The 22,764-nt window shown below is 36.9% G+C and overlaps 4 protein-coding genes across 5 annotated transcripts; 1 reads left to right on the top strand and 3 right to left on the bottom strand.

Annotated features, from left to right (window-relative positions):
- Positions 1 to 1,231: 1,231 nt before the first annotated feature.
- LOC112464061 (tetratricopeptide repeat protein 27) lies at positions 1,232 to 4,387 on the bottom strand. The gene is made up of 8 exons (XM_025030851.1): positions 4,189 to 4,387; positions 3,238 to 4,090; positions 3,100 to 3,166; positions 2,696 to 3,028; positions 2,461 to 2,634; positions 2,236 to 2,388; positions 1,989 to 2,150; positions 1,232 to 1,807 (listed from the first exon to the last, which is right to left on the bottom strand). The coding sequence occupies exons 1-8, from the start codon at positions 4,259 to 4,261 to the stop codon at positions 1,244 to 1,246; spliced, it is 2,379 nt and encodes a 792-aa protein (XP_024886619.1). The 5' UTR covers positions 4,262 to 4,387; the 3' UTR covers positions 1,232 to 1,243.
- A 581-nt stretch (positions 4,388 to 4,968) lies between these two features.
- Positions 4,969 to 12,891, bottom strand: LOC112464052. Of its 2 annotated transcripts, XM_025030829.1 has the most exons (5): positions 12,628 to 12,891; positions 7,620 to 7,757; positions 6,927 to 7,372; positions 6,377 to 6,542; positions 4,969 to 6,213 (listed from the first exon to the last, which is right to left on the bottom strand). In XM_025030829.1, the coding sequence occupies exons 1-5, from the start codon at positions 12,631 to 12,633 to the stop codon at positions 6,109 to 6,111; spliced, it is 861 nt and encodes a 286-aa protein (XP_024886597.1). In that variant the 5' UTR covers positions 12,634 to 12,891; the 3' UTR covers positions 4,969 to 6,108. The 2 variants fall into 2 exon arrangements, with proteins under 2 accessions (XP_024886597.1, XP_024886596.1); XM_025030828.1 differs by lacking the exon at positions 12,628 to 12,891 and having other exon boundaries at positions 7,620 to 7,784.
- Positions 12,892 to 13,129: 238 nt separating this feature from the next.
- LOC112464053 lies at positions 13,130 to 16,330 on the top strand. The gene is made up of 2 exons (XM_025030830.1): positions 13,130 to 13,585; positions 16,246 to 16,330. The coding sequence occupies exons 1-2, from the start codon at positions 13,306 to 13,308 to the stop codon at positions 16,311 to 16,313; spliced, it is 348 nt and encodes a 115-aa protein (XP_024886598.1). The 5' UTR covers positions 13,130 to 13,305; the 3' UTR covers positions 16,314 to 16,330.
- Positions 16,331 to 17,181: 851 nt separating this feature from the next.
- LOC112464051 lies at positions 17,182 to 22,384 on the bottom strand. The gene is made up of 6 exons (XM_025030827.1): positions 22,251 to 22,384; positions 21,056 to 21,430; positions 20,530 to 20,903; positions 20,291 to 20,399; positions 19,701 to 20,142; positions 17,182 to 19,440 (listed from the first exon to the last, which is right to left on the bottom strand). The coding sequence occupies exons 1-6, from the start codon at positions 22,297 to 22,299 to the stop codon at positions 18,042 to 18,044; spliced, it is 2,748 nt and encodes a 915-aa protein (XP_024886595.1). The 5' UTR covers positions 22,300 to 22,384; the 3' UTR covers positions 17,182 to 18,041.
- Positions 22,385 to 22,764: the final 380 nt, after the last annotated feature.

Genomic DNA, 22,764 nt, shown 5'->3' with positions numbered 1-22,764 from the left:
CCTGTTATCAGGACAATTTTCCCCGCGAAGGACATCTGACAAAATAAACAATGTTCTTCAACATGTATCATTCGTTGTCACCTGGTTTAAGACAATGGATCTGTTTTCGATTGCTGAAATGGCTGTACCATTTCAGAGTTAATTATTTTTACTCCACATTGGAAGGAAGAAGATAAACTCTGAGCTAGTGCAGTTAGTTCAACAATAGAAAACAAACCCAATAATAATGTTGCAAATCCAAATCTAATGTTATTGCAGCTAATAATATTACATTTGGGCCTTATGTATTTGCAAGCATAACTAAAACATGAATATCGTTTGGAGTTATGTAAAACGATCCCATATTTATGTTTCGACAAATATATGAATACTTACTGTGATAGTACGATGATATCTGTAAAATTTATAAACTCGATAAGAATGCGATATTCGCGTTCGTAACAGCCGGTTTCGAGCCGTAGCACAACTACGGTAAATAGACCAAACAAACACGATAAATGACCTGGCATTCAGGTGATTCACGTACTTATAGAATCTACCCCATGCACTCTCTCAGATGAGAAGGCAATTTCTTTATCAGTGCATTAATGACCGCGTGTGTACATATTCACGCTTCGGAACGATATGTGTTTCCTAGCTTTCTACCCATTTTTACCAACGAATTAAAACTTATTTTTTTCTAGTTTTAAGAATTGGAAAAGTAAGTTGAACCAAGAGATTAAAGTTAATCTACATTGTTAGAAATGGACATAAATGTCGTCAAAAGTCTTGTCACACTTTCAATTTTGAATGTTATTGAAAATTAGAATATACGCGATATATTCTCATTCTTTCGAGATATAAGATAGTACATTAATATATTATCTTATAGGCATATGTTCGAAAGACAAACAATTTAAATCTTTAGAAATTTATTTATTAAATTTTATGAAATCAATACAGCAGGTGTGTCTCCAAATTTTTAAACAACTTAAGAAACTGAATTTAAAATATACATAGAAAATGTAAAAGAAAGTCTTTTTATATTATATCGTTTCTGATGTATGTAGCATTATTCTATCGACAATAACTAATTACAATAACTAATTGTACATAACGTATACGAATAGGATTTAAATATGCATCTGTTCTGTTCGTTGTAAAACTGTTTTAATGGAATCAGTCATATAATTGATTTCATAAAGTTTTGTACAGGAAGAATTCTTCAAATGCAAAAAAATATCGATACAAGTAAGCAATATCCTTATTGCGCAGGTTTTATTTGTTCCAATTCGTTTGTTATAGTCGCTAAGTACCTTTCAACTTTCATTAATTGGTTCATGATATCCGCATTATCCCACGCTTGTTCCTTGATCTTTTTCACGACTCCTTGCAGCGATAATTTAGCGCTTCCCAACATCTTCCTTTTCTTGACGATCGCGATATCAGTGGCACAACGTAAATATGCTTGCGCCAGGTTACAACATAATTCCAGCACGTTTAGAGTCGTATCTTCGTTGCGACACCATTTTGGATTTGAAGTAATGAAACGATACGCTTGTTGGAGATACTGTGCCGCTCTCTCGTCGTCAACGTCCGTTTTTCTCAATGCAACAAGTTCAGCGTACATTCTCCAGATATCTGGATTATTAACTGTATTGGAAGTGATTCTTCCAAACAATTCCAAAGTGTTTTGAAGCAAACGAGACGCTGGATTTCCGTCCGCGTCATTAACATTATTTATTATAGCATTTGTTAATATTTGAAGAACTTGGATATCCGAGTGGTTGTTTTTCAAGTCCAAGATACGATGATAACTCCGAATAACCTGTGAATAAATCAAAATTGTTTAAAGATATTAATAAGATATTTAATGTAAAGATTTAGAGAGAGAGAGAGAGATGTATCTAATATAAATAAAATCTAGAATTGATTAAGAATGTGTTAGCACTCTTAAAATCAGTTTAACAAAGAACTTTTGTAAAAAATTGTCATATGTGGATACTTACTTCTGAAAAATGTCCCAGATCGATGCTTACGACCATCAAATTGTCCCACACTTCCCAACGATCGTAATTACATTTTATGGCATCCTGCAGAGACTTCCAAGCTCTTGGTTTATCTCCCAATTTTATGTACGCTTTTGCTAAATTGTTCCATGCTTCAAAAGTCTGAAATTTTTATATAAGAATAAGAATTTTATTTAATTCGTGTCAACTGTAAAAATAGCAATACCAGAAATGTATATATACGTACAGATTCTTCTAAAGCACAGTAACGTCTATATGCCATAGCGGCTAACTTCCAATCTTCTATCTGTAACGCTGCATAGCCCAGTCTAAACCATACATGCTCTTGAATATTATTCAATTCGACCGACAGTTTCAAATGTGGTACGGCCTCAGCATACTGAAAAGTAGATATTACATTTAAGATTCGAACAAAAGTTTTGCATTGGCGATCAGTGGCTTAAATACCAACATCTTTCTTTGCGAAATAATAGAATCCCCAATGTTTTTGTACTCTACTGCTTTTTTCTTCAGATAATCTCCATGCCGTTTCGTAATGACTCACATCTCCAGTTGCATCTCCCAATAGACACCACAATTTCGCCGTTGGCTTTTTAGATATTTCTTGCTCAATAATCTCAGCTGCCTGAAAACGTTTGCAAGTTAATTATGCAATCATATTACACTTAATATGAAATGTACATTACCTTGTGCTTCAAATTTAACATGTTGTAACAGGCAATTACTTCTTCCCATAATCCCAGTCTTATAAAAACTTCCAGAGCTCCCTTCACCAAGCCAAGACTAAACATTACGTTAGCCCATTTCTCCTCTAACGTCCAAATGGGTCTCATACCGCTCGCGAAAAATATATCCATTCTTCTGGCTACAGGTGCTTTTGCGTCATTGTAATCGTTCAGCAGAGACTCCGCTTGCATCATGGATCGCTCGACAGTTCTCTTGTCATCGGACTCCAGTGAGCAACGGTAGCACAAAGAAGTCATCTTTAACGACCAATTTTTTGTACTATCCACAACTTTCTGTAAGAAATATTTTTTTAATATCATTTGTCATTAACAAAACAAAATGCAATGATAACATTGTAGCTTACAGTCAGATAGGGTCTAATTTCCTCGTCAGTGAGTTTGTGCTTAGGTTGACACAGCTGCAACTGAACACTGTTAACTATTAAAATCTCTCTACGTTACAATGCTATAATTTATATAAATATACGAGCTATTATACTTACTATTTTGCCAAAATTATCGCTTCTTCCATCATACCCAGTTTAATATCTTCTTTATGCTCCGAAAATTCAATGCGCTCCAATCTCAATTCGTCATTTAAGTTCAAAGATTTCGGTATATCTTCGCAATCTATCGAAGGAAAAGTATCTCTGTCCATCTCTATTTTGAGGTACAACTGCGCCTTTTCTTCTCGCTGATACTTGGTACGCTTTCCCATTGCACCCTCCAAATTTAATCTTAAGCCCGCTATTCTCTGCGCACGTTCAAGATGCTTCTCAGAGTTCTGTGTTCTTCTATAGTGCAAGTAAAATCTAGCAGCTTCCAGATTGAATAAGAGCTCGCAAAGGGGATCCTCTAATATATTTAGATTATTAATTTTCGTTATTAGATTCTCAGTTTCCTCGAACAGCACCCCTGAGTTTTCGTCTAACACATGCTGATGTAAGAGAGTAGCTCTAAGCAGCCACCAAACGCAGCTTCTGCATCTAAGCTGCAGATCCACGTTGGAGAATATCTTGTTGGCCAGGTAAAGAAGCTCTGGTTTCCGTACATTTATATTACATCCGTCATGCAGAGATAAGTGTTTCAGTGCCTCATCTCTTCTGGTTTTCAGCCAATCGACATCACTGTCAATGGGAGGACCTGTCCAATTGCATTGGACAAAGTATAATAACGAAGCTATTCCTGTACACAGCCATGACAAATGCGCCTGGGTGCTGGATAAACCATTATGTATAATTTCTTCTAAGCTATCGCCGTTCCTTACTGCCTCGATAAACGTGGAAAGTTCATTATTTATTGTATCTTCGTATTGGCCGTTTAATATGCTATGTACATTGTGTGGCAAATCTGAAACTAAAATTAGAAATAACTATTGAGAAAATTCAAGTTTAAATATATACAGTTATTGAATTTTACGATTTTACTGAAAAATATACATAATCAGCACATACCTTTATTTATGGAGAAATTAAGTAAAAGTTGAATTTCTATGCTGTCGTCTATTTGGCTTGTACATAGAGCCATAGTGTCATAATATAATTATAAGCAGGTGACAAAATATTGCATTTATTTTATGCTGGGCTGGAACTTGAATCTCGCACGTGAGCAGAAAACACCTGCGACCGCACGCGACTGGTTGAGGTTAGATTGACCGTATGACGTGAGGTTAGGTTTGGATTTTGGACCGAGTGGCGAGCATCGAGCATCGCAGAGTATCCGCATCTGTTTTGAGAACCACTGTTCCAAGTATTTCTTACTTCTTTACAGAAAATAGGAATGTTGAAAATGAAGCCAAAAAAGATGAATTAAGAATTAATATTGTTCATTATTTTTTGTCTTGTTCACTATTTCTTACTTATACAATTCAATGTTTACAAGGAACAAGTCAAAATGTAAAAAAAATTAATTTTCTAATTCTTATTTAAGAAAAAAGGTACAGTCTTATTTCTTATTTTCTTTCTTATTACTAAAAATAATATATTCGAATTATATTTTCTTTACTCTTTTCTTATATAATTGATTAATGTTCTTTTTCTTGAACATCCGCTTCTAATAACACTCAGCCAGCGGAATGTATCTATAATTCTTTTTTAAGATATGGATCTATTTATACACATGCAAAAGTCATTTTATATAGCTCAAAACGTGCAGAAAACAATTAACCTACTTTTTTTAAATTAAAAATTTATATTTTTATCAATTTTTAAGTACACCTTTCGCTTTAAAAGATATATTACAGCACAATTTTTATTTTTACATTCGATATTTTCTTTATACACTTTTAATCATATCTTTTTCTATTCAGTCTCGATCAGTATGTATCAATTTATTCACATTTAACATTTTTATTTATTAATAAATTGCAATCAATATTTCGAGGTATTTCAACCTGTAATCAAAATACCCATCTAGAATTTGCCAATTTCCGCTAACGGCAAATATTAGAATGAGAAGCTAAATCGCAGTATGAATTATGATAAAACATATATATATAATGTATTGTGCTGTTGACATTTACACATGTTGAAAAACGTAACAACTGCAAATTATAAAATAAAAACTGCGTTGTAGAGACTAAATGTATAATTTAATATTGCACGACCGAAAACCAATATGCGTAATTTTCAGTTTAGTCCAGAGCTATATGCTTTGTCTAATTAATCTCGCGCATAATACTCTGTAATAGGTAGTAATTATTATTTGATATTGTTATTATGATTGAATTTTTCAGGTGTATGGAGGTATCCGTCGAATATCTTACTATCTTTACAATAATTACTCTAATTAATATTTAATATAGATATATATAATACTATACATACGCTGATCGAGTAAACTAACGATCGTTATAATTAATAAGCACTTTACACCGGCAAAGTTACGTTAAACGACAAACGTACGAGAATTTCTTCACTCGCTCGCGAGTGAGGATATTTTACATATCGCATTCGTGTTATCCAATTCATCGAAAACGAATCGGAAACAAAGTGTGTATCCTATTTAAAAAGATCCTTCAATTTCATAAGCAGTTGCGTTTTAATAACATTTAAGCCAGCACAACTTTTAATACTGATAACACACGCAGCGGCGACGTGGTATATTCTAATTAACGCTGGAGCGCATAAATATATAAACACACAAAAAAATTGTTCATTCGTAAACAAACTATACATATAAAACAAGATATTCATGCATTTAAGATACGCTTAAAAAAAAAAAGCGGAGCAACGGACTTGTTACGATACAAACGCGGTTGTTCGCTGTAATATTAATAATAAGTATTACTGATTTACGATCGATCATTTAAATAGAACGGAAAAACGATATGATAAAGATAAAGTTGCAAACAGATACGTAAGGCTAAAGAACTTTCAAAAGTAGCTGTCTTTTTCGTTGTTATTTTCGATAGACTCTCTCTTAGCGGCTATCAAATTTTCCCATTGCGCGATGAGCGTGTTCCGGCGTCGTGGATTAGGCTGTAAATGAAAAGAGATCTTTTATCGCTTATTGTTAGTCAAATTGAATATTGAATTGCCTTCGTTACAAATTACGCGTTTGTTTCGACGATTGATTCTAATCAGCAATATTAGTAATTAATTATAATCGTATCGATTATAATTGTGTGAAAATATTGCTAACCTTATGTTTTCCCTTATGTTCTCTCTCAGTTTCATCCTCGTTCAAAGTATTAGTGGAAGCGCCGCTTCTGAGAGAACCGGAGCCGTCGTAAATATCGGAATCGTTATCGTTTCCTATGTCAAGTAGATTCGGCTGAGACTTCGCCAACATCTGCGATCTCATTAATCTGCAAAAATAAACGTAAGTTAGTTTCAGTTTGCAAATGTAATAATCAAGTGAAATGACTCCTCAAAATTTTTATTACAGCGTGCAACAATTTGCCTCGACAATGTAGCGCTATATCTTCTTTAACGCTTCATTTATTGCAAACAAAATCAGATGTTAAATAAATCATCTAAGTTAATCATTATTTAATTTGAATTAGTAATTATTGTCGCAGGATTGGAAATATAATAAGAAAAATTACTTTTCAAATTACTTTTTAAAAATTCTTAAAAAATTGAAAAGTTAATCTCAGATAGACTTTTAATCTTCTTCTTTAATTTATTATTTTAAAAACGGTTTGGACCACACCCTCGCATTGAATTGTCTAATCTATAAATTTCAACACCTCAATTCGTTCTCTCGTTCTCTCATGTCATGTAGCTCCTTTTGAATCTTTTTCTCGACAGGAACGTATCCCTTCCTCGTTAATGGCTTCTTTGGCTCGTCGTCCGGCTCCAGTGGTATCTCCAACGTTCTATTGAAGGCCTTGATGCTCAGAGGATTAAGCGTGATGGTGGGCGTTATGGGAGGACTCAAACTGCCATTGTTCGGCGATTTGTTCCTGTAGAGCTTTCCTCGGGTAGCCAGGAACCTGTGCATCAGACCCTTCTGGCTCGGCGTAGTCGCGAAACGCAGCGGTGTCGGCGTGGTGCGCGTGGATATCACGCCGTTCGTCATCTTTGGCGTCAGGTTTGGCGACAGCGACGTCGGGCTGACTGTCTCCAGTATCTGCGGCGTGGACGTTGTCCTTTTCAGCTTGCCCGAGACCAGAGCCTGCGGCATACGACGCACCTACGCAGTAAAATCGCTTAGTTAAATATTATTTCAACATACAAACGGATCTTTTTCGCGCTTAAGAATTGAATTTCACGAGTCTTCAAGCGTATCTCTTTCTTCGGGCACTTGAAACTCAGAGAAACTCTACTCTTTTTATTTTTACAGATAAAAAGGAGCGTTAAAAATACGCGTGGGACTTGTGTAGACGGAGAAAAGCACAGACGCCAAACCGTGTTATTTGGAGCATGCGTTTCGAAGATACCTTGCAGTCCACTGTCTCGTGGGATGTGGTTTTAATGCTACCCACGTTCCGCAGTTCGTGTTCCCTCTCGGTGACTTCTTCGATTTCCCTTTGTATTCTGTCCGTCGCCCTCTTCAACTGCTCCAGTCTACGCTCCGCCTGTGCGCGCATACCGAAAATTTCTCATGAATGTAAGAATATATAAAACACCATGTAGGTGAAAATACAAACACCACCCTGTGTTTATATTTTCACCACACGTTTAACTCTTAACTTTTCTTTAGGAGAAGATACACGAGATTGATTGCTTGACATAAAAAATTTATATGCTTCTAATCAGAGTTCTCTGATCTCTTCGCGAGGAATTCCGAAATTTCAAGACATTAAAATTGCATTAAAAAAACGGAACATTAACTCCGCATCTAGTCGATATCCGATCGAAGAGTAGATCGAATAGTTTTGAAGAATTTATCTGATTCTTTTTGACGAGTGTTAGAGTTTCCGATAACTGATCCGCAGATACCGAAGGACACGTGCGGTCTTTTAAACTTTTATGTTCGTCGTTTTGCGTATGTGTGCAATGCATGTATCTCTCTCGATATCTTTCTCATCGCATTTATATATCTCGTTATTCAACGCCGATTAATGGATCGATTGCAAACTATTGATAAACAGATACGCCGTTCCATTCGAGTGTGATACCAACCACTGTGGAGAACGAGACCGCTTTCAAAGAATTACGTACATATATAGGAAGGTGAAAGGGTTTTTCAAGCGGTGCAACAAATCGCTCGTTGCAACAATGACCGTCATCCTCGCGCTCGCCTCTATCGATCACGTATCGAGCGTTATCAGTTTTATCTCTAGAAGAAAGTATATCGCCACCTCTCTGCAACGCCGCCCGACACGTCATTCGTGAAGCCCCGAAGCGGACAGATAAAATGACATGACACATTTCCCGAAAAGGGTATACGGGCGAAATTGCGATCGAGCGATGACCTTCGGTCAAAAACATCAGGGCTCTCGTCGAAACATTTCTTTCTTTTTTCGTACTTATCAGCGAACACATCGATCGGCGCTTTTGTCACGATAAAAATCTCTCTTCTCTTCCCCACCACTATTTTTGACTCACTTCTCTGTTTCGAATGTTTACGCCGAAGTTTCAGAATTAAGCCTGTGCCCTATCTCTATTTATATCTCCGCGGTTATTCATTGATTCGTAAACCTTTACATTCACTCGGGTATCATTAAAGATCTCGCTCGGATAAGTGTTTCGCGATGATTAATTTTTCAGACCTGAAAAGACGCCAAGGCCAGTTTCAATAATACCTCGTCGGTGTGTCTCTCTACGGCAAGAGAGGTGCCGTAAAAGGGTTGACGTGTGGAAACGTTTACGAAAGGCGAGGCGAGGACAGAGAGCCGCTACCGAGCCTGCAGCAGCCGATATATAGCCGAGGATTTCTCACGAGGATTTCCAGCTGTGACGCGACGCCGGTCAGGAATGCCGTCCACACAGAAAACTGAGCGAGCACTGACGAAGAGGTAACGGCTTTAACTGTAATCATCTCGTTTCCCTTCTAAAAGAAATGGGCCACGACTCTTCCTACCGCTCTTTTCGTCTCTCTTCTCTCGACCGTGCACCATCTTCGCTATACCTTCGAGAGTGCCCGGACGACCGACTTAAGGACCGAGCAACATTTCGACTGTCCAAAAATCCATTCTCCTTCCGAGCATTATAAATTATAAAATGCAGACAACACTTAAAAGGAAAGAATATTGAAGAATATTAGGGCTCATTAGCCTCGTCATATATACGTGGAGTAATAATTGAGAATTAAAGCGTTAACAGTCGTATGAAACTTCAATCAAATCAACTTTCTGTCGATTTTCTTTATCCTTGTCATAAATAAGGTTGCCATGTGAAAAAGGACAGCCTATCTAAGCTAGATTGCTGCCTCGACTTTAATTGTAATTCGTATAATCATTTTGCTTTCTTTTAGAAACAGAGATCCATGTTTCTACATTGTATTTAGTGCTAAATATAAATGCGCTCTTTCCATTCCGATCGTGAGCTTACAATTAGTATGATTCCGTATGAAGATTGCGTCGATATTACGTCAACTGTGAGTAATAGTTCGGAGACAATCGACTTCGGAAGGATCGGTCTTCCAAGGTCTCTCATCGATGCCGGTTTCAACTTGTGACATAAATTTGTCTAAAAATGCTAATTAATGAAATCGAAAATGTCATGTCGACTACGCATGGACGACAAGCTAACAGAGACGATTCATTCATTTCTTTCAATTTTTAACCCTAGAATCCATGACTGGGGTCGATTTCGACCCCAGGCGAACTTTGAACTACGCTCCTGAGCTAGCGAGTGACATTATCGACTCAGGACCTGAACCATAATTCATTTCAACTTTCTAAAAGTAGGGTTATGTCGGGCGCAGCGTTAGGGCCAAAGCACATATGACAGTCGTAGTCGTGGACGTAAGTAACGCACAAGCTTTGGCGTATCTTGATTTGTCAGGTCGAGGACTACGACCGTCGTATATCGCTACGCCATGTTATGTGCTTTGGCCCTTAGTTGTTCGCTAGCAGTGAAGTAGCACAGTCGTAAAGCGGGCGTGGGGTCGATATCGACCCCAGTCGTGACTTGCCGTTTGAGTTTCGTCACGGTAAGCTAATTTTATTTTTTCGCTAGAATCAATATATATCATGTATTATTACGTAATCTGAGCATAAATAGTCATAAATATTATTTAAGACGAAATATCACACAATTTAGTCGGTAAAAATCCCGTTGCCTAAGAAGATTGACATTTCGCAGAAAATGGCTGGGCGATATAATGTTTCATTTTTTTTCATATTTTTTACTATTTTGTATCAAATAAAAATGAAATAATACTTAAAATACAATTTTTTATGGTTTTTTCATCGACTTTTTCCGTATTTCAACTTTGCGAATTTCTTCATCTTTATAGTCCCAAATAAATATACTTTTTGAACAGAACATAGCGATGACAATTTTTTTCTAATAGTCTAATGTGTCCTCTTTAAAACCCCGTTTGAAATTTTAAAATCGGTTGATTACAAAAAAAGATACAAATTTTTGTTTAAAAAAAGAGGTTTTTGCTGATTTTCTGCGTTTTTCAGTCTTTAAATGGATTTTTCACTAACTAAACTTGAGTAAAATTAAATTTACCGTATACCATTCTCTTCGTTATTAAAAAACGAAGAAATTCATGTAGGTTTAAAGGCCCTTTATTTCTGTAGGACCGGTTTTACGATCAAATAAAGCGTGGGGTCGATATTGCCCCCCAGTCATGGATTAGAAGGTCAAAAAAATGTATCATGGATTCTAGGGTTAAATGAAATTGATGTCTGTAACTTTCGTAAAACATTTCGTTCGAAAGAAAGTAAGTAGAAGTAATTAATATCCCAAGTTTCTCGTCAATAGCCGCTTTAATTATTATATATTTTCTAATGCAAATAAGCAAAGAACCAGCGGTTGAAATCACTGGCAAAAGTATTGACTCAAAAGGCACATTTAATACTATGTTATTATAAAATATAACTATATTATATCTCAAAATTCTGTACTTTACGAATGTAATTACCTAAGAATTCCATGCCACAAATTTGTTTAGAATTTAAAAAGGACGAACAAAAATTTTCCGCGATCGTATAAATAGAAAAATCGCGATGACTCTGCAAATATCATTTATTGACTGATGTTTTAACTACCAGACGGTAATATTACGCAAACTATTGTCGCATCACCGGTCTAATTGTTTTAGATAACGATGGAACAATTGTAAGCACGCGTTTATTTGTTTCTGCTGTCATGCGTTGCGTTAGCGCCGTTCTTGCATTAAAACGCCAAATTAATGAACTTTACGGAGAGGCAGTAAAGCGAGAGATATGATATCAACGTTACATAGGCTCATTGAAAAATGTCACTGTAAACACGGTAGCAATGTCAATAGAGATTTAACTCTCATCACATCAGAATCCAAATCTTTCATCCAGATCGCTGTAAGTATCCGTCGCGCAAATTGTAAAGTAACGAAATAATTACGTCTTAAAGATACTTTTTTTCAAGCTCTTTATTTCCTCATTCAATAGTTGTATACGTTCATTTTTATTGTCTCTAGATGTTCGCATTTAGTTTCATTTTATTAATTCTCCGAGAGAAAGAGGTCCAGAAGAGGAAATATGCAATATGTAAAATCGAACTATGATAAAGCAAGTTTTTTTTTTTTACTTTAAAGCAAATACGAAGAGATGTCTCACGGATCGTAGGTCCACGTTTTGCGTAACTGTCAAAGTCCTTTCGCTCGAAGAAGTTAAGAGATAAATAAGATCGTGTCTCACGCTTGTATGACAGCAGATTTATTCCGTTTAGTTACACTTTCCCGATTTGCCGATACTTGCTTTCTTCACCAAACAGCTTCTCCGCCCAACTTTCCTTCTATAATGCTCATTTTCAACGCGGATTAATTTCAATCTCGTTTATCTTACTCTTCATCTAGTTCTAAAAATTAAAGAAAGATAAAAAGTACGTTAAACCGAGGTTTAAAGTCAATCTACGTCGACAGGAATGGACGTAAGCGTACACGGATTTCATTTTAAATCGCGGGAAGCGTAAGGGACACCTGGGACAGGATCAGTCACTCTGGAACATCACGAAGATATACGTCTGAAGGCTCTACAGCTTCTATACAAGGGTCGTCTGAATGAAACCTAGACTAGCTTGAACGAAGTGCTAATTCAAGACAGCGTAGGAATGTACAAGCAGGTAAATATACATGTCACGTATATGTCACTGTTGCTGATAGCGCTATATATAGGCACCCCTAACATTAGGCAGGTGTGGACAGGTGTCTCATCTCCAGTGACGTCGCTATTCAGGCAGCAACCCGAGTCTCCACGTCTCACTTGGACGACCCTTATTCGCACTCCTCGTCGAGGCAGGACAGAAAGAGAGAAAGGAGAGTATAGAGTGTACGCGTGAGGGACTCACCTCCATTTCGCGCGTTTCCGCCAGCGGGAATTCGGGAATGCGACGGCAGGCCGGCAGCGGCGACGGAACCGGACTGAATCTTTTATCAGGCTTCTCCTCCGCGACGGATACGCGAGCGGCGGCGGCGGCGGCGGTGCGTCGACCTCGGGGCGGGGAACAATTTCGTGCGCTTTATCTGATCGCGAGGCGCGCCGACGAGCAACGACGTCCCCGCTTATTATCATGCCTCGCGCGCAAACTAATATTGCGTCACCGGTTGTTCAATATTTACGCCGACGGCGCGTGTCGCCGCGCGCGGGTACGACGCGTCGACTCGTTTTCGGGGTATACTCCGGAATGACGGGGTATCTTCTCCAATCTTCTCGCGCGCATGGTACACGCGCGGCCGACGACGCTCGTTCCCTCCCCGTCCCACCCGGCAGGAGCGGGGCCGCTCTGCGACCGCTGCGAAGCAAGTTCCGGTGTCGCGCACCAACGAGCGCGGCCGCTACCTCCAGGTGCGATGAAACTCCTCTTATTGTTAGCTTTGACTCTTTAACTCCCGGAGTAACAGATGCCGTCGCGTTCGTAGAGCCTCAAACACCTTCTCCGGCCGAGAGCCGCCGCTGTACGCGCACTCGGTATCGCGTACGTCGCTGAAAGCGCGAGGACCTCGTCGACCTCGACGATTCGCGGATAATGGGATGCACAGCGGACTCGCCGTCCCGAGAGGTACCGCGAACAGTTGGTCTCGCCCGTTGCGCTCCGTTTTTTGTTTGGAGACCGAGAGCGCGACCCCGGGGCCCGGCGCGTGTATTCTTCTCGCGCGAAATCCGTACTGAGAGAGCGTCGCCGCGACCTCCGTCCCCCGCTTTCGTCTCGGGAGAGCGACGGCAAGATTGCCACCGGCCAGTCGGCACACCTGTTGCAATCGAGTCCTCGCCGCTCGCGATACTGGCGAGGCAGATAGCAGATACAGGTATAGTACAGGCACAGTATTGTGGTATACAGGTATACTGACGTCGTCCTGTAACAGTAAACACGCCGAGAGCGGAATCGCGCCCGTTGCCTCCCGCCGCCCGTTGCCGCGGCGATCGTCCGGTGCGCGACACGTACGTCCCATTTTATCCTGACCCGAGCGGGGCCCGCCGCTCGCCATTTTACCCGCGACCTTGTTCCCCAACAAGACCGGCGCCGACCGCGCGTTCTCCAACGAGAGCAACAGGACGGCCGACGGCGCGGTTGTTTGCCGGTCGCGCGCGCGTTTGTTGTCATCGCCGGGCACGAACCGTCGTCGTGAATGTTTTGGCATTTGCGACGACGAATCAGGAGATGCCCGTAAATTAGCGTAAATATTTTGGATCCTTCCCCCAGGTCGGCCTCGGTTCAACGGAGATGTCGAGTGAAATCGTAAACGAGGCGTATCGTGGCTTGGAAATAATTTTGGTCAATTGAGATACGTCTTTTCCACGTAGAAAAGAATTTCTGAGTGATCTTCTTTAGAGTGAAACAATTTCTCATATTTTCTCAGAAATTTTCTAAGAATTTCTCATATTTTATATTTATGAAAAATACTTGTGTTATGTAAAACTTTTGAGATACACCTTCAGAAATAATTGGATGAGGATTTTTGGAATATTTCTGTATCTATGAAAAATTCTGATAAATTGCGTGAATTTTCTCATATTTATATATATTCAGATTTCTACAAATATGTGCTGCCGAGAAATCTGAAATATTTCATTATTATTTTGTTTGACTTTTTATGTAAGACGTCCCAACGCGTATAACAAGTTCTGAGAAAGTCTTATAAAATTTTTCATAGAACATCTGATTAATAATATGAAAATTTCTGGGAAATTTTTTCTCAGGGTTCTCGAATATAATTTGAATCGGTAATTTTATTTAGAAGGAGTAGATAAGAACCTAATTAGAGATGAGCTAACAAAGAGGACTTGGTCTGATTCGCTCTTATTCTTCCACTCGTTGCAACTGTTTTCGAGCTCTCTTTGCGTGTCCCGATTTTTCAGTTCCGGGCCGGAAAGTTCTGAAAGATTTCACAAGAGAAAGCCAACGAATTCCAAAATAATATCAATAATCTGAGTCGACATCTCAATCGAAAGGACAGGTGTTTCACGAGTATCGTGTGCTAATTGTAAAACATACTAGTAGCGCATGAGTGATAATTATAAAGGGAATGTAATATTGTTATACTTTTATGTAAAATAATGAAAAATTATAACACCCCGAGCTGCAAACTGACATTATATTCATCATTTTAATGCCAAAATAACGTCAGTTTACTACCTGAGACATATAACTTGTCATTGATTTGAAATTTCCACAAAACAATATAAACAAATTAACTCACTCGTTGACCCTCTCGTATTCATGAAGGATATTCGCATCCGTAGGAAACTTTAACGCCACTTACACGCCAACTCCCTTGATTTTGACTTAAAAACTATCGTAAACTTAGCGGGTAATCGGAAATGATCCACGCAGAATATTTTTAGAAATTTATTCGTAAGTACAAAATATACGTAGAAAAATACATTATTCTAGTAAGCAAAATTATTGTTCTTTACATAGCCGATAAGTTGCGGCGCGAATTAGGCTCACGGTTTCAAAGCACGCTGTTATTGTGTATATGTATAATCATGAGCGAGCCGCGAAAATTGTACAACGTAAAACTTCTGCGAGAACGTTCTTGAGTAAATTTGCATCACATAAGCCTTTCGCCTTCGTCTAAATTTCTACAATGTTATATGCAATCATCAGACTGGTTATTATTAATGCAAATAATTTTATAGAAGATTACATAAAGATTATTTGTTTTTTTTTTTATCCTCTATCATTACGAATATCGTAATTCGTAAATATTTAATGTTTATTAGCTATGTTATTAGCTACCGTACTTTTGTAATCTGAGTAAGTCTTATTTCTACTTTATCAAAAAGGCACCCTTTGTAATAATATTGTTTTTAGACATAAGTTGTATAGTATAATATGATCTATCTTGTTAATTAGTATCTTGACTATTGTTATTTTATTCGTCATATTCATTACCTTATACATGGTATTAAAAATTATCTGGTTATTATAGTATATAAATGCATTATTTGTTATTATTACTGATATGTTTGTTAAAGAAGTGGATCTGCGAATTATTGAGACTGTGAGAAATTGTGAAAACGATAGTACAGGATGGCGTGTAATATAATGTAATTGTAAGAGACTATACAGACTGCAACAGGCTTAATAATCGATTTTCTCCTAAAGCGTAGCTTCGTAGAGACTTGTTCTATAGTTTCGATTTTCTTTCTTTACACGAGCAATTATTTCAGTTATACTACCGCATTCTATATACACATTAATCTCATATTGGTATATTTATGATCTTTATTATACCTGCATAAGAAATGTTGTGAAATTATTCGAATCGATCACTTGTACTATTTATATCGAGAAAGTTCCGAGTTTGAATTTACTCCAGCTAAGTAAAGGATATTCGGTTAGTTTTGTTTTTGGGAACTTTGTCTAGTTATATATATATATATATATATATAACGATAGACAAACTAGTATACGTGAACATTATGCTGTACAACAATTCCAAATGTTATTTTGTGATTACAGAACCGAGTGTAAGGAGTAGGCCTGAGAGAGAGAAAACTATCGCCCAAGTTTTCTGGACGACTACTTAGAGTTTAGTTGTAATGGCTGTGCCTAAATCTGCAGAAACTTTTTAAAAGTATCAGATTTTTCACAAGTTTGTTCAACAAACTTTGGCACGAGAGTCGAAGACTCTCAGACTTGCAGGTCTATTTCAGGTGAGCAGTGCACATCTTCTTGTATCTTATCGAATAAAATCTGCAGATTAAAACGTTAGTTCTTTTTTAGAAAAACTTATTAGGGTAAGAATATTTAGCTGTGGCATAGCTGAAGGTGAACTAAAGTTCGATTTGGCGATTTTAGAAGATATTTTATATCACCAAGGAAGACTGTAACAGACTCTTAGATTGATTAGTTAAAGATGCCACTAAAGAAGAGAGTTCCTAATTAGACTGCAATCAAATCGGAACTTCCTGGACATAAACTTTATACAGATAAAATAATTTATTTTTGCGTTATTTAAAAATTTGGAAATTTGTAAATCAGATGGAAAATGTGGTTTGCGAGTTATCTGCACTTAATGTGTAGACACATAGTTATTGATATTTAATGTGTGGATTCTCGAATATTTGTAGCTTAATAATTTACTGCGAAAAATATCTTGAAAGATACATTTTTTTTTTTTTTAGAAAAAAGATTTACTGGCCAAAACCGTTGTAAAAAAAAATGCGAGAAGCTGCGATATTCAAAGTGCGTTACAGTGCACATTACACAGTTTGCAAATAGAAAAATCTATTTAACATAGACAACTGAACTTTGTTTTTAAATTGCACGTAAACTTATAAACGCCTATAATTTGCTCATTTAGATAGTATAAAGTATAATTGCTTCACAAAATGTTAAATGTGTTATTATTACTTAATGCACTATATAAAAAAAAATATCTCTTCTAAAATAATAATTTTAAAGACAGCAGAGATAAAAAGCTTCAATAAAATTGTTATAAAAATAAATTATATAGCAGTACATTTACGACCCTCCACAATCTTAAAAAAGTGGAAAATTTTATATGAAACTAAATCAAGATTATATAGCTGAAACATACTTTCTTACATTTGGCACTTTACCATATTTTCATATTTTTTTATGATTGCTAAATAAATATAAGTTAGTAGGACCACATCTAATAAAAGTAATAGATGTGAAACTACAAATAAACTGCATAAATTTATTTTCCGTACATGTCAAGAACGAAATTGAAGATTGTAAAATTTAATTTTGAATATCAATTTGATTATTAAACTTGGAAATTTAATAAATGCAGGTAATTATTGCAAGCAATACAAGCTCATAACCACAGTTCATAATAACATTATTATGATTGTTCACACATTTCATAATAACATTATTATAAGATTATTCTAATATTATAATAATATTTTAAAAACTTAGATATAAAAATAATCTCTTAAACTGTAACGTCAAATCGACAAGGATATTTTCATTAGTCCGTCACTTCTTTTTCTTAAGTTAATTATATCGTAGTTAATTATATCTCGTAATAAAAATGAGAAACACGATTACATCTATTTGGTTTTGCTTTCTAAATATTTATACAAGCAAAAAACGTGTAGCATTATGCTGTGTTATTTCTTTCCTTTTAAGATTATTATATGTGTTACAACGATTATTGCATATGTACTTCAATCAATCGATTGTGTCTATTAGAGCGCATTGCTATGTTACAAAATATATTTTGAATGTAATCAACGTTAAACTTTACATATCTTATTATACAAATATTATTACTTTGCATCGATCTATCTCTTCAGAGCTTTGACAATAATACTATTCTTGTCAATTTGAAAAATGCTACTCTTGAAACTATCGCTAGATAAAACTAAAATCGTATTTTGTTTGTCAGATTGCTTTATAATTGTTCGTATATCCTCATTTATGATATATATCGATTTCTGGTTGTCCACCTTCGCTTGCAATCCATGTTCGCGACACAACTTGATCTGATGTAGCGGTATGGTTACGTATTTATTCTGAGCGATTAATTTACTTAACTCTTCGGAACGGACGTATAAATACTGATTATTTTGTTGTTGATCGGTTTCCTGATTCGCCTCGACAGAATCTTTCGGAGAAACATTTAATATTTCTACCACATCTGTCGCAACAGACTGAGTTATACATTCATTTTCTTGCAATATATTTTGATTTTCTGGAATACTCTCTTCGCTATCTTCATTCAATGACTGCGAGATATTAATATTTGCGTATATAATCTGCGCACAGATGTTATTTCCTGGATACTCTTTATTTTCAATATCGAAATTATCAGATTTTGTAGATTTTTCACTCGTGACATCGTTCTGCGTAATGACGTGTACATCATATTTTTGATCATTTTTATTGGAACTTGCAGCTTCTGTTTGCTCTGTTCTTAAATGTTTGCATGTTGTGTTTCTTTCTTGTGTATTATTGTTGCATATTTCCTTCTGATAATCATGCGTAGATTTATCCCACACTTGTAAATTGCTTTCGTCTTGTTCTTCTGGAAAATCTGCGTTTATCTCCATTACATCTTCTTTTTCTTCATTCTGTGTCTCGTTTCTACCATTCACTTCGCATTCATTTCTCGTTTCATTACTACACTCGTAAATCTTATCCTGATCTTCGATATTATGCTGATAGACAACATGATTTTCCTCATTATTAGTTACTCTTAAGTTATCGTAAAAAGGATCTTTTAATTGCAGCAGGCCATCTCCTATACCGTTAATACATTCGACATTGACATTACTGTTCTCCCTATCGGGATATTTACAATCTACAGCTATTTCAGTCTCTATACCATCAGTCTTATTCAATTGAGATTCCGAACAAATCTCAAAACTCCCAAATTTATCAATCTGTATTATATTGTTCGTCTCCCAATTTCTGTTACTATCGATATCCTCTTTCAGAACATACTCCTTTACTGTATTTGTAATAACTTGAGTTTCGTCATGGTTTGTAAACTTTACAATTGCATCGGACGTGATGTCATCGACACTCATCGCAACTTCTACGGTGCAATCCTTTCTTTTTCGATTAGTCCGAACTTTTTTAACGTCTTCTTCCGGTGGATGCAAGACTTCACCAAGTGTGGTGAGAATTTTATTGTGTCGTGTTTTTAAATGACGTTTGTAAGTGTTCCTGGTTTTGAACCTAACACAAAAGACAAAATATTAATGTTATATAGTCGAAACTATCGATATCAATCGATTCTTTGTCTCTTTTTCTGGAGGTAGAATTAGAAAAATGGAGCATTTTTTAAGTTGAAATTAAATTAATTAAATTTGAAAATCTTATTTGGCTTGAACTTATTTATGAAAATAAAATGTAAACGTCTGTATAAAATATATTACTATCTACATAATTCATAAATATACTGTCTAAATATACTTCTAAACAATAATTTTACTAACCGTTGCCCACAGTCATCACATCCGAACGGCGCTTCTCCAGTGTGCCTACGTTGATGCTCTCTAAAGTGAGACGGATGCCTGAACTTCTTTCCACAATCTTTGCACGTAAAGCGCGTTTGATTTTCATGAATCAACATATGGTACTTCAAGCTGTGCCTTCTTGTAAAAACTGCTTTGCACATCAAACACTCATACGGCTTTATTCCAGCGTGACTCCGATAATGGGAGACTAAAGTTGTAGGCGCTGTGAAACTACGAGGTGGGTCGCAGATGCGACATTGAAGATTGTTTCCTGTAGGATTACCCTTCTTTTTAATACGTTCTATATATGCTAGTGCCATTTCCCTCTCTTCCTTGCTCGTGCCAATAAACTTTGCTTTTCCTTTAGGCTTGGTAGTCGTAGATACCTCTACATTTGATTCCGTGCTGACTTCAGTTTTATCTGTTCATAATATATATGCATAAATATATAGAAATTTACATGTGTTATACAATTATATTTTAGCATAATAGTATTCGTCTCTATAACATCAATTATAAGACAGTGTTGTATTTTATTCTATAAATTATAAACTAAGTTAGGAACATACCTGGTGAATAAACAATATTAGAATCTTGAGAACTTTCAGCTAATTTCTGATGAACGTGAGAGTACTCTTTCATGTGTACACTATCGGTACCAACGACCATAAACACAATCTGGAAAGAAATACATATTTGTAAAATATAGTACGTATAACAAATGCAATGTATATTTTTCACAATTATGTACTGTTTTAGATTGTATAATATGTTAAGCATTTAGGTAATTAGTAGATTGTTCACTAACATTTTCTTCTCCCGTTGTATTATCAGGGACATCATGAGACGTTTCTCTCCTATTAGGCAACTCGTCATCCAATCGTTCAGAATAACTATGATCGCCGAGAACCTTAATATCTATTTGCTCAGAATTCTTTAATTCAGTATCGTGCGCTCCCTCCTTTTCCGATCTCTGAAAACATTTCTGCTTCTCGTTCTCTTTAATGTTAATATCGTTCAAGTGTATTTTACGTAAATAATTGGGTTTTTCCAATATCACATCTTTGTTCTCCTTATTTAACGTTTCTTGAGGTTTCTTTATCTGTTGTATCCGACTTTTCTTACTTTGCAGATTAGTCCTCAAATTCTTATGGTTTATACTTTTCGCTGTAAATGTATCATCTGTAATATAAAACAAATTCTTTTAACAGTACTAAACTTTCCCAGGATTAGCATTTACATGTCATTTTCATAAATTTAGAATTTAATAAAATTAAATAATCATAAAAAGTATCATCGAAGATTTCTCTTAACATTAGCTTACTAGTACGTACAAGTCTCTTTATCTGCTTTCAGGTGTTCTAAATGCTCCTCCAGGTGATTTTTAATGCACACCCTAGCCTTTTCCTCGCTAGCAAAACTGGTATACGTCTGATGGCAACCAGGCACTAACGCGCAGGTGTAGGAATATTGTCTTTTGAGCTCGTCGCTTGTAAAAACGGCAAATTGCTTAACGAGATGTGAAACCGACATGGACGCGAGCTGAGGTACAGTAAAGCATGACTCTTTCCGTTTCACACTCGCTGTTTTCGGCTTGTATTGCAGCGTCAGCATTGAGTTAATATGTTTCTTCTCGGAGTGCAATGTTTGCGAAGCAACCTCTGCGAGTACCTCCAACAATGCTGACGGACTGTCTCTTCCTATAGTATCTGTAAAAGTTTTTACAATTATTCTCAATTATATTTATATATTTAATCCTGTAATACTAAATATATATTTTCAACTGGAAAAAAATTAAATTCTCTGAAGAAAAAATCAATTCTTTCAAGACGTAGTGTTAGAAATCTTTTATAAATCGTGTTATGGAGCTTTAACGAAAGACAAATACTGGAATTACAATAATTTCTGTGTCGACAGATTTTGTTTCACATATGCGTATATTTTGTATCGTTACATGTCCATTTCTATCAATACAGATTAATTTCAATCTCGGTTTAACTTCTCATCTTCTTTTCGTTTTTAGAACAAGAAAATGATAAAAAGTATGTAAAACCGAGATTAAAGTTAATCACATTGGTAGAGATGGAGACGTAAAAGGGAGAGATACGTAACGAGAAGTGCATAAATGTTCTATTCTATAAAACACGCTACTGTCAACATGAAGTTTCTCCATGACCTCAGTAATTAAAGTTAAACTAGTAAAGATCACGCCTGAAAAATATACATTTTAATTATTTAAGAAAAAAAAGAAAAAAAAAATTAAAATCCGTGCAATCCGCGTCGGATGATGTTGATCCATTCTTAAATGAAGCAACATCGCTGGAACACTTCCATATATGCCGAGCAAAAGTTGTTTTCGTGCAATAGCAGACGCCATAAGGACGCCCAGCAGACGGTTTTTCAGTTTACTATCTACGGTCGTGTCGCGTATACGCGCGTTTTTCCCCGGATCAGCATACGCGCGCGCGTCTGCTCGCGCGACTCGACAAATATTACGCGAAAGCGAAGCGTGGATCGCGGCGGGATTACCTCCGTTGTACGAATCTGACACATGCTGCGGATTTCTTTTGGCGTTCATGATGGCATTCACGTTCACGGCGTGCCTACATTCCCTGACCACACTCGTTCGCGAACAACAGGTTCTCCGTTTGTTGGCCAAATTCCTCCCCTCCTTCCTCCTACGCCCCTTCTGTCAATCGTCGACACTGCTGCCAACAGTGCCGATGGCCGACGCGCGCGCGCGCGCGCGCGAAATCAAGGGGAGAGCGCGCGGATCACGGGCATCTCATTGGCCGCGTTCAGCAGACCAAGCTGCTGAGTAGCAGTCGAACGTGATTGGCTCTTACTTTTAGAACCAACCAATCAACGCGGAGTGTTGATAAGACGACACTCAACGCTCAACAGTTGTGTCTGCCATTGGCCGCGTTCAGCAGACACAACTGTTGAGTTCGTCTTATCAACACTCCGCGTTGATTGGTTGGTTCTAAAAGTAAGAGCCAATCACGTTCGACTGCTACTGAGCGGCTTGGTCTCTAGCTTGGTC

The sequence above is a fragment of the Temnothorax curvispinosus genome, unplaced genomic scaffold (assembly GCF_003070985.1).
Source record: "Temnothorax curvispinosus isolate PA1 unplaced genomic scaffold, ASM307098v1 QBEX01013847.1, whole genome shotgun sequence".
In the NCBI taxonomy this organism is placed as follows: Eukaryota; Metazoa; Arthropoda; class Insecta; order Hymenoptera; family Formicidae; genus Temnothorax; species Temnothorax curvispinosus.
This window is presented reverse-complemented; position numbering and strand designations above follow the sequence as displayed.

Excerpts from the sequence above, each read along its gene's own strand:
- LOC112464061 (XM_025030851.1), bottom strand. The coding sequence starts at position 4,261 with ATGGCTCTATGTACAAGCCAAATAGACGACAGCATAGAAATTCAACTT. Across the intron at positions 3,029-3,099 it reads AAATTAGACCCTATCTGACT|AAAGTTGTGGATAGTACAAA; the intron begins GTAAGCTACAAT and ends TATTTCTTACAG. Across the intron at positions 2,151-2,235 it reads ACTGTGCTTTAGAAGAATCT|ACTTTTGAAGCATGGAACAA; the intron begins GTACGTATATAT and ends TAAAAATTTCAG.
- LOC112464052 (XM_025030828.1), bottom strand. The coding sequence starts at position 7,769 with ATGCGCGCACAGGCGGAGCGTAGACTGGAGCAGTTGAAGAGGGCGACG. Across the intron at positions 7,373-7,619 it reads ACGAGACAGTGGACTGCAAG|GTGCGTCGTATGCCGCAGGC; the intron begins GTATCTTCGAAA and ends TTTACTGCGTAG. Across the intron at positions 6,214-6,376 it reads AACATAAGGGAAAACATAAG|CCTAATCCACGACGCCGGAA; the intron begins GTTAGCAATATT and ends TTTCATTTACAG.
- LOC112464053 (XM_025030830.1), top strand. The coding sequence starts at position 13,306 with ATGGGATGCACAGCGGACTCGCCGTCCCGAGAGGTACCGCGAACAGTT. Across the intron at positions 13,586-16,245 it reads GAGGCAGATAGCAGATACAG|AACCGAGTGTAAGGAGTAGG; the intron begins GTATAGTACAGG and ends TTGTGATTACAG.
- LOC112464051 (XM_025030827.1), bottom strand. The coding sequence starts at position 22,299 with ATGAACGCCAAAAGAAATCCGCAGCATGTGTCAGATTCGTACAACGGA. Across the intron at positions 20,400-20,529 it reads ATACAACGGGAGAAGAAAAT|ATTGTGTTTATGGTCGTTGG; the intron begins GTTAGTGAACAA and ends ATTTCTTTCCAG. Across the intron at positions 19,441-19,700 it reads TGTGATGACTGTGGGCAACG|GTTCAAAACCAGGAACACTT; the intron begins GTTAGTAAAATT and ends CTTTTGTGTTAG.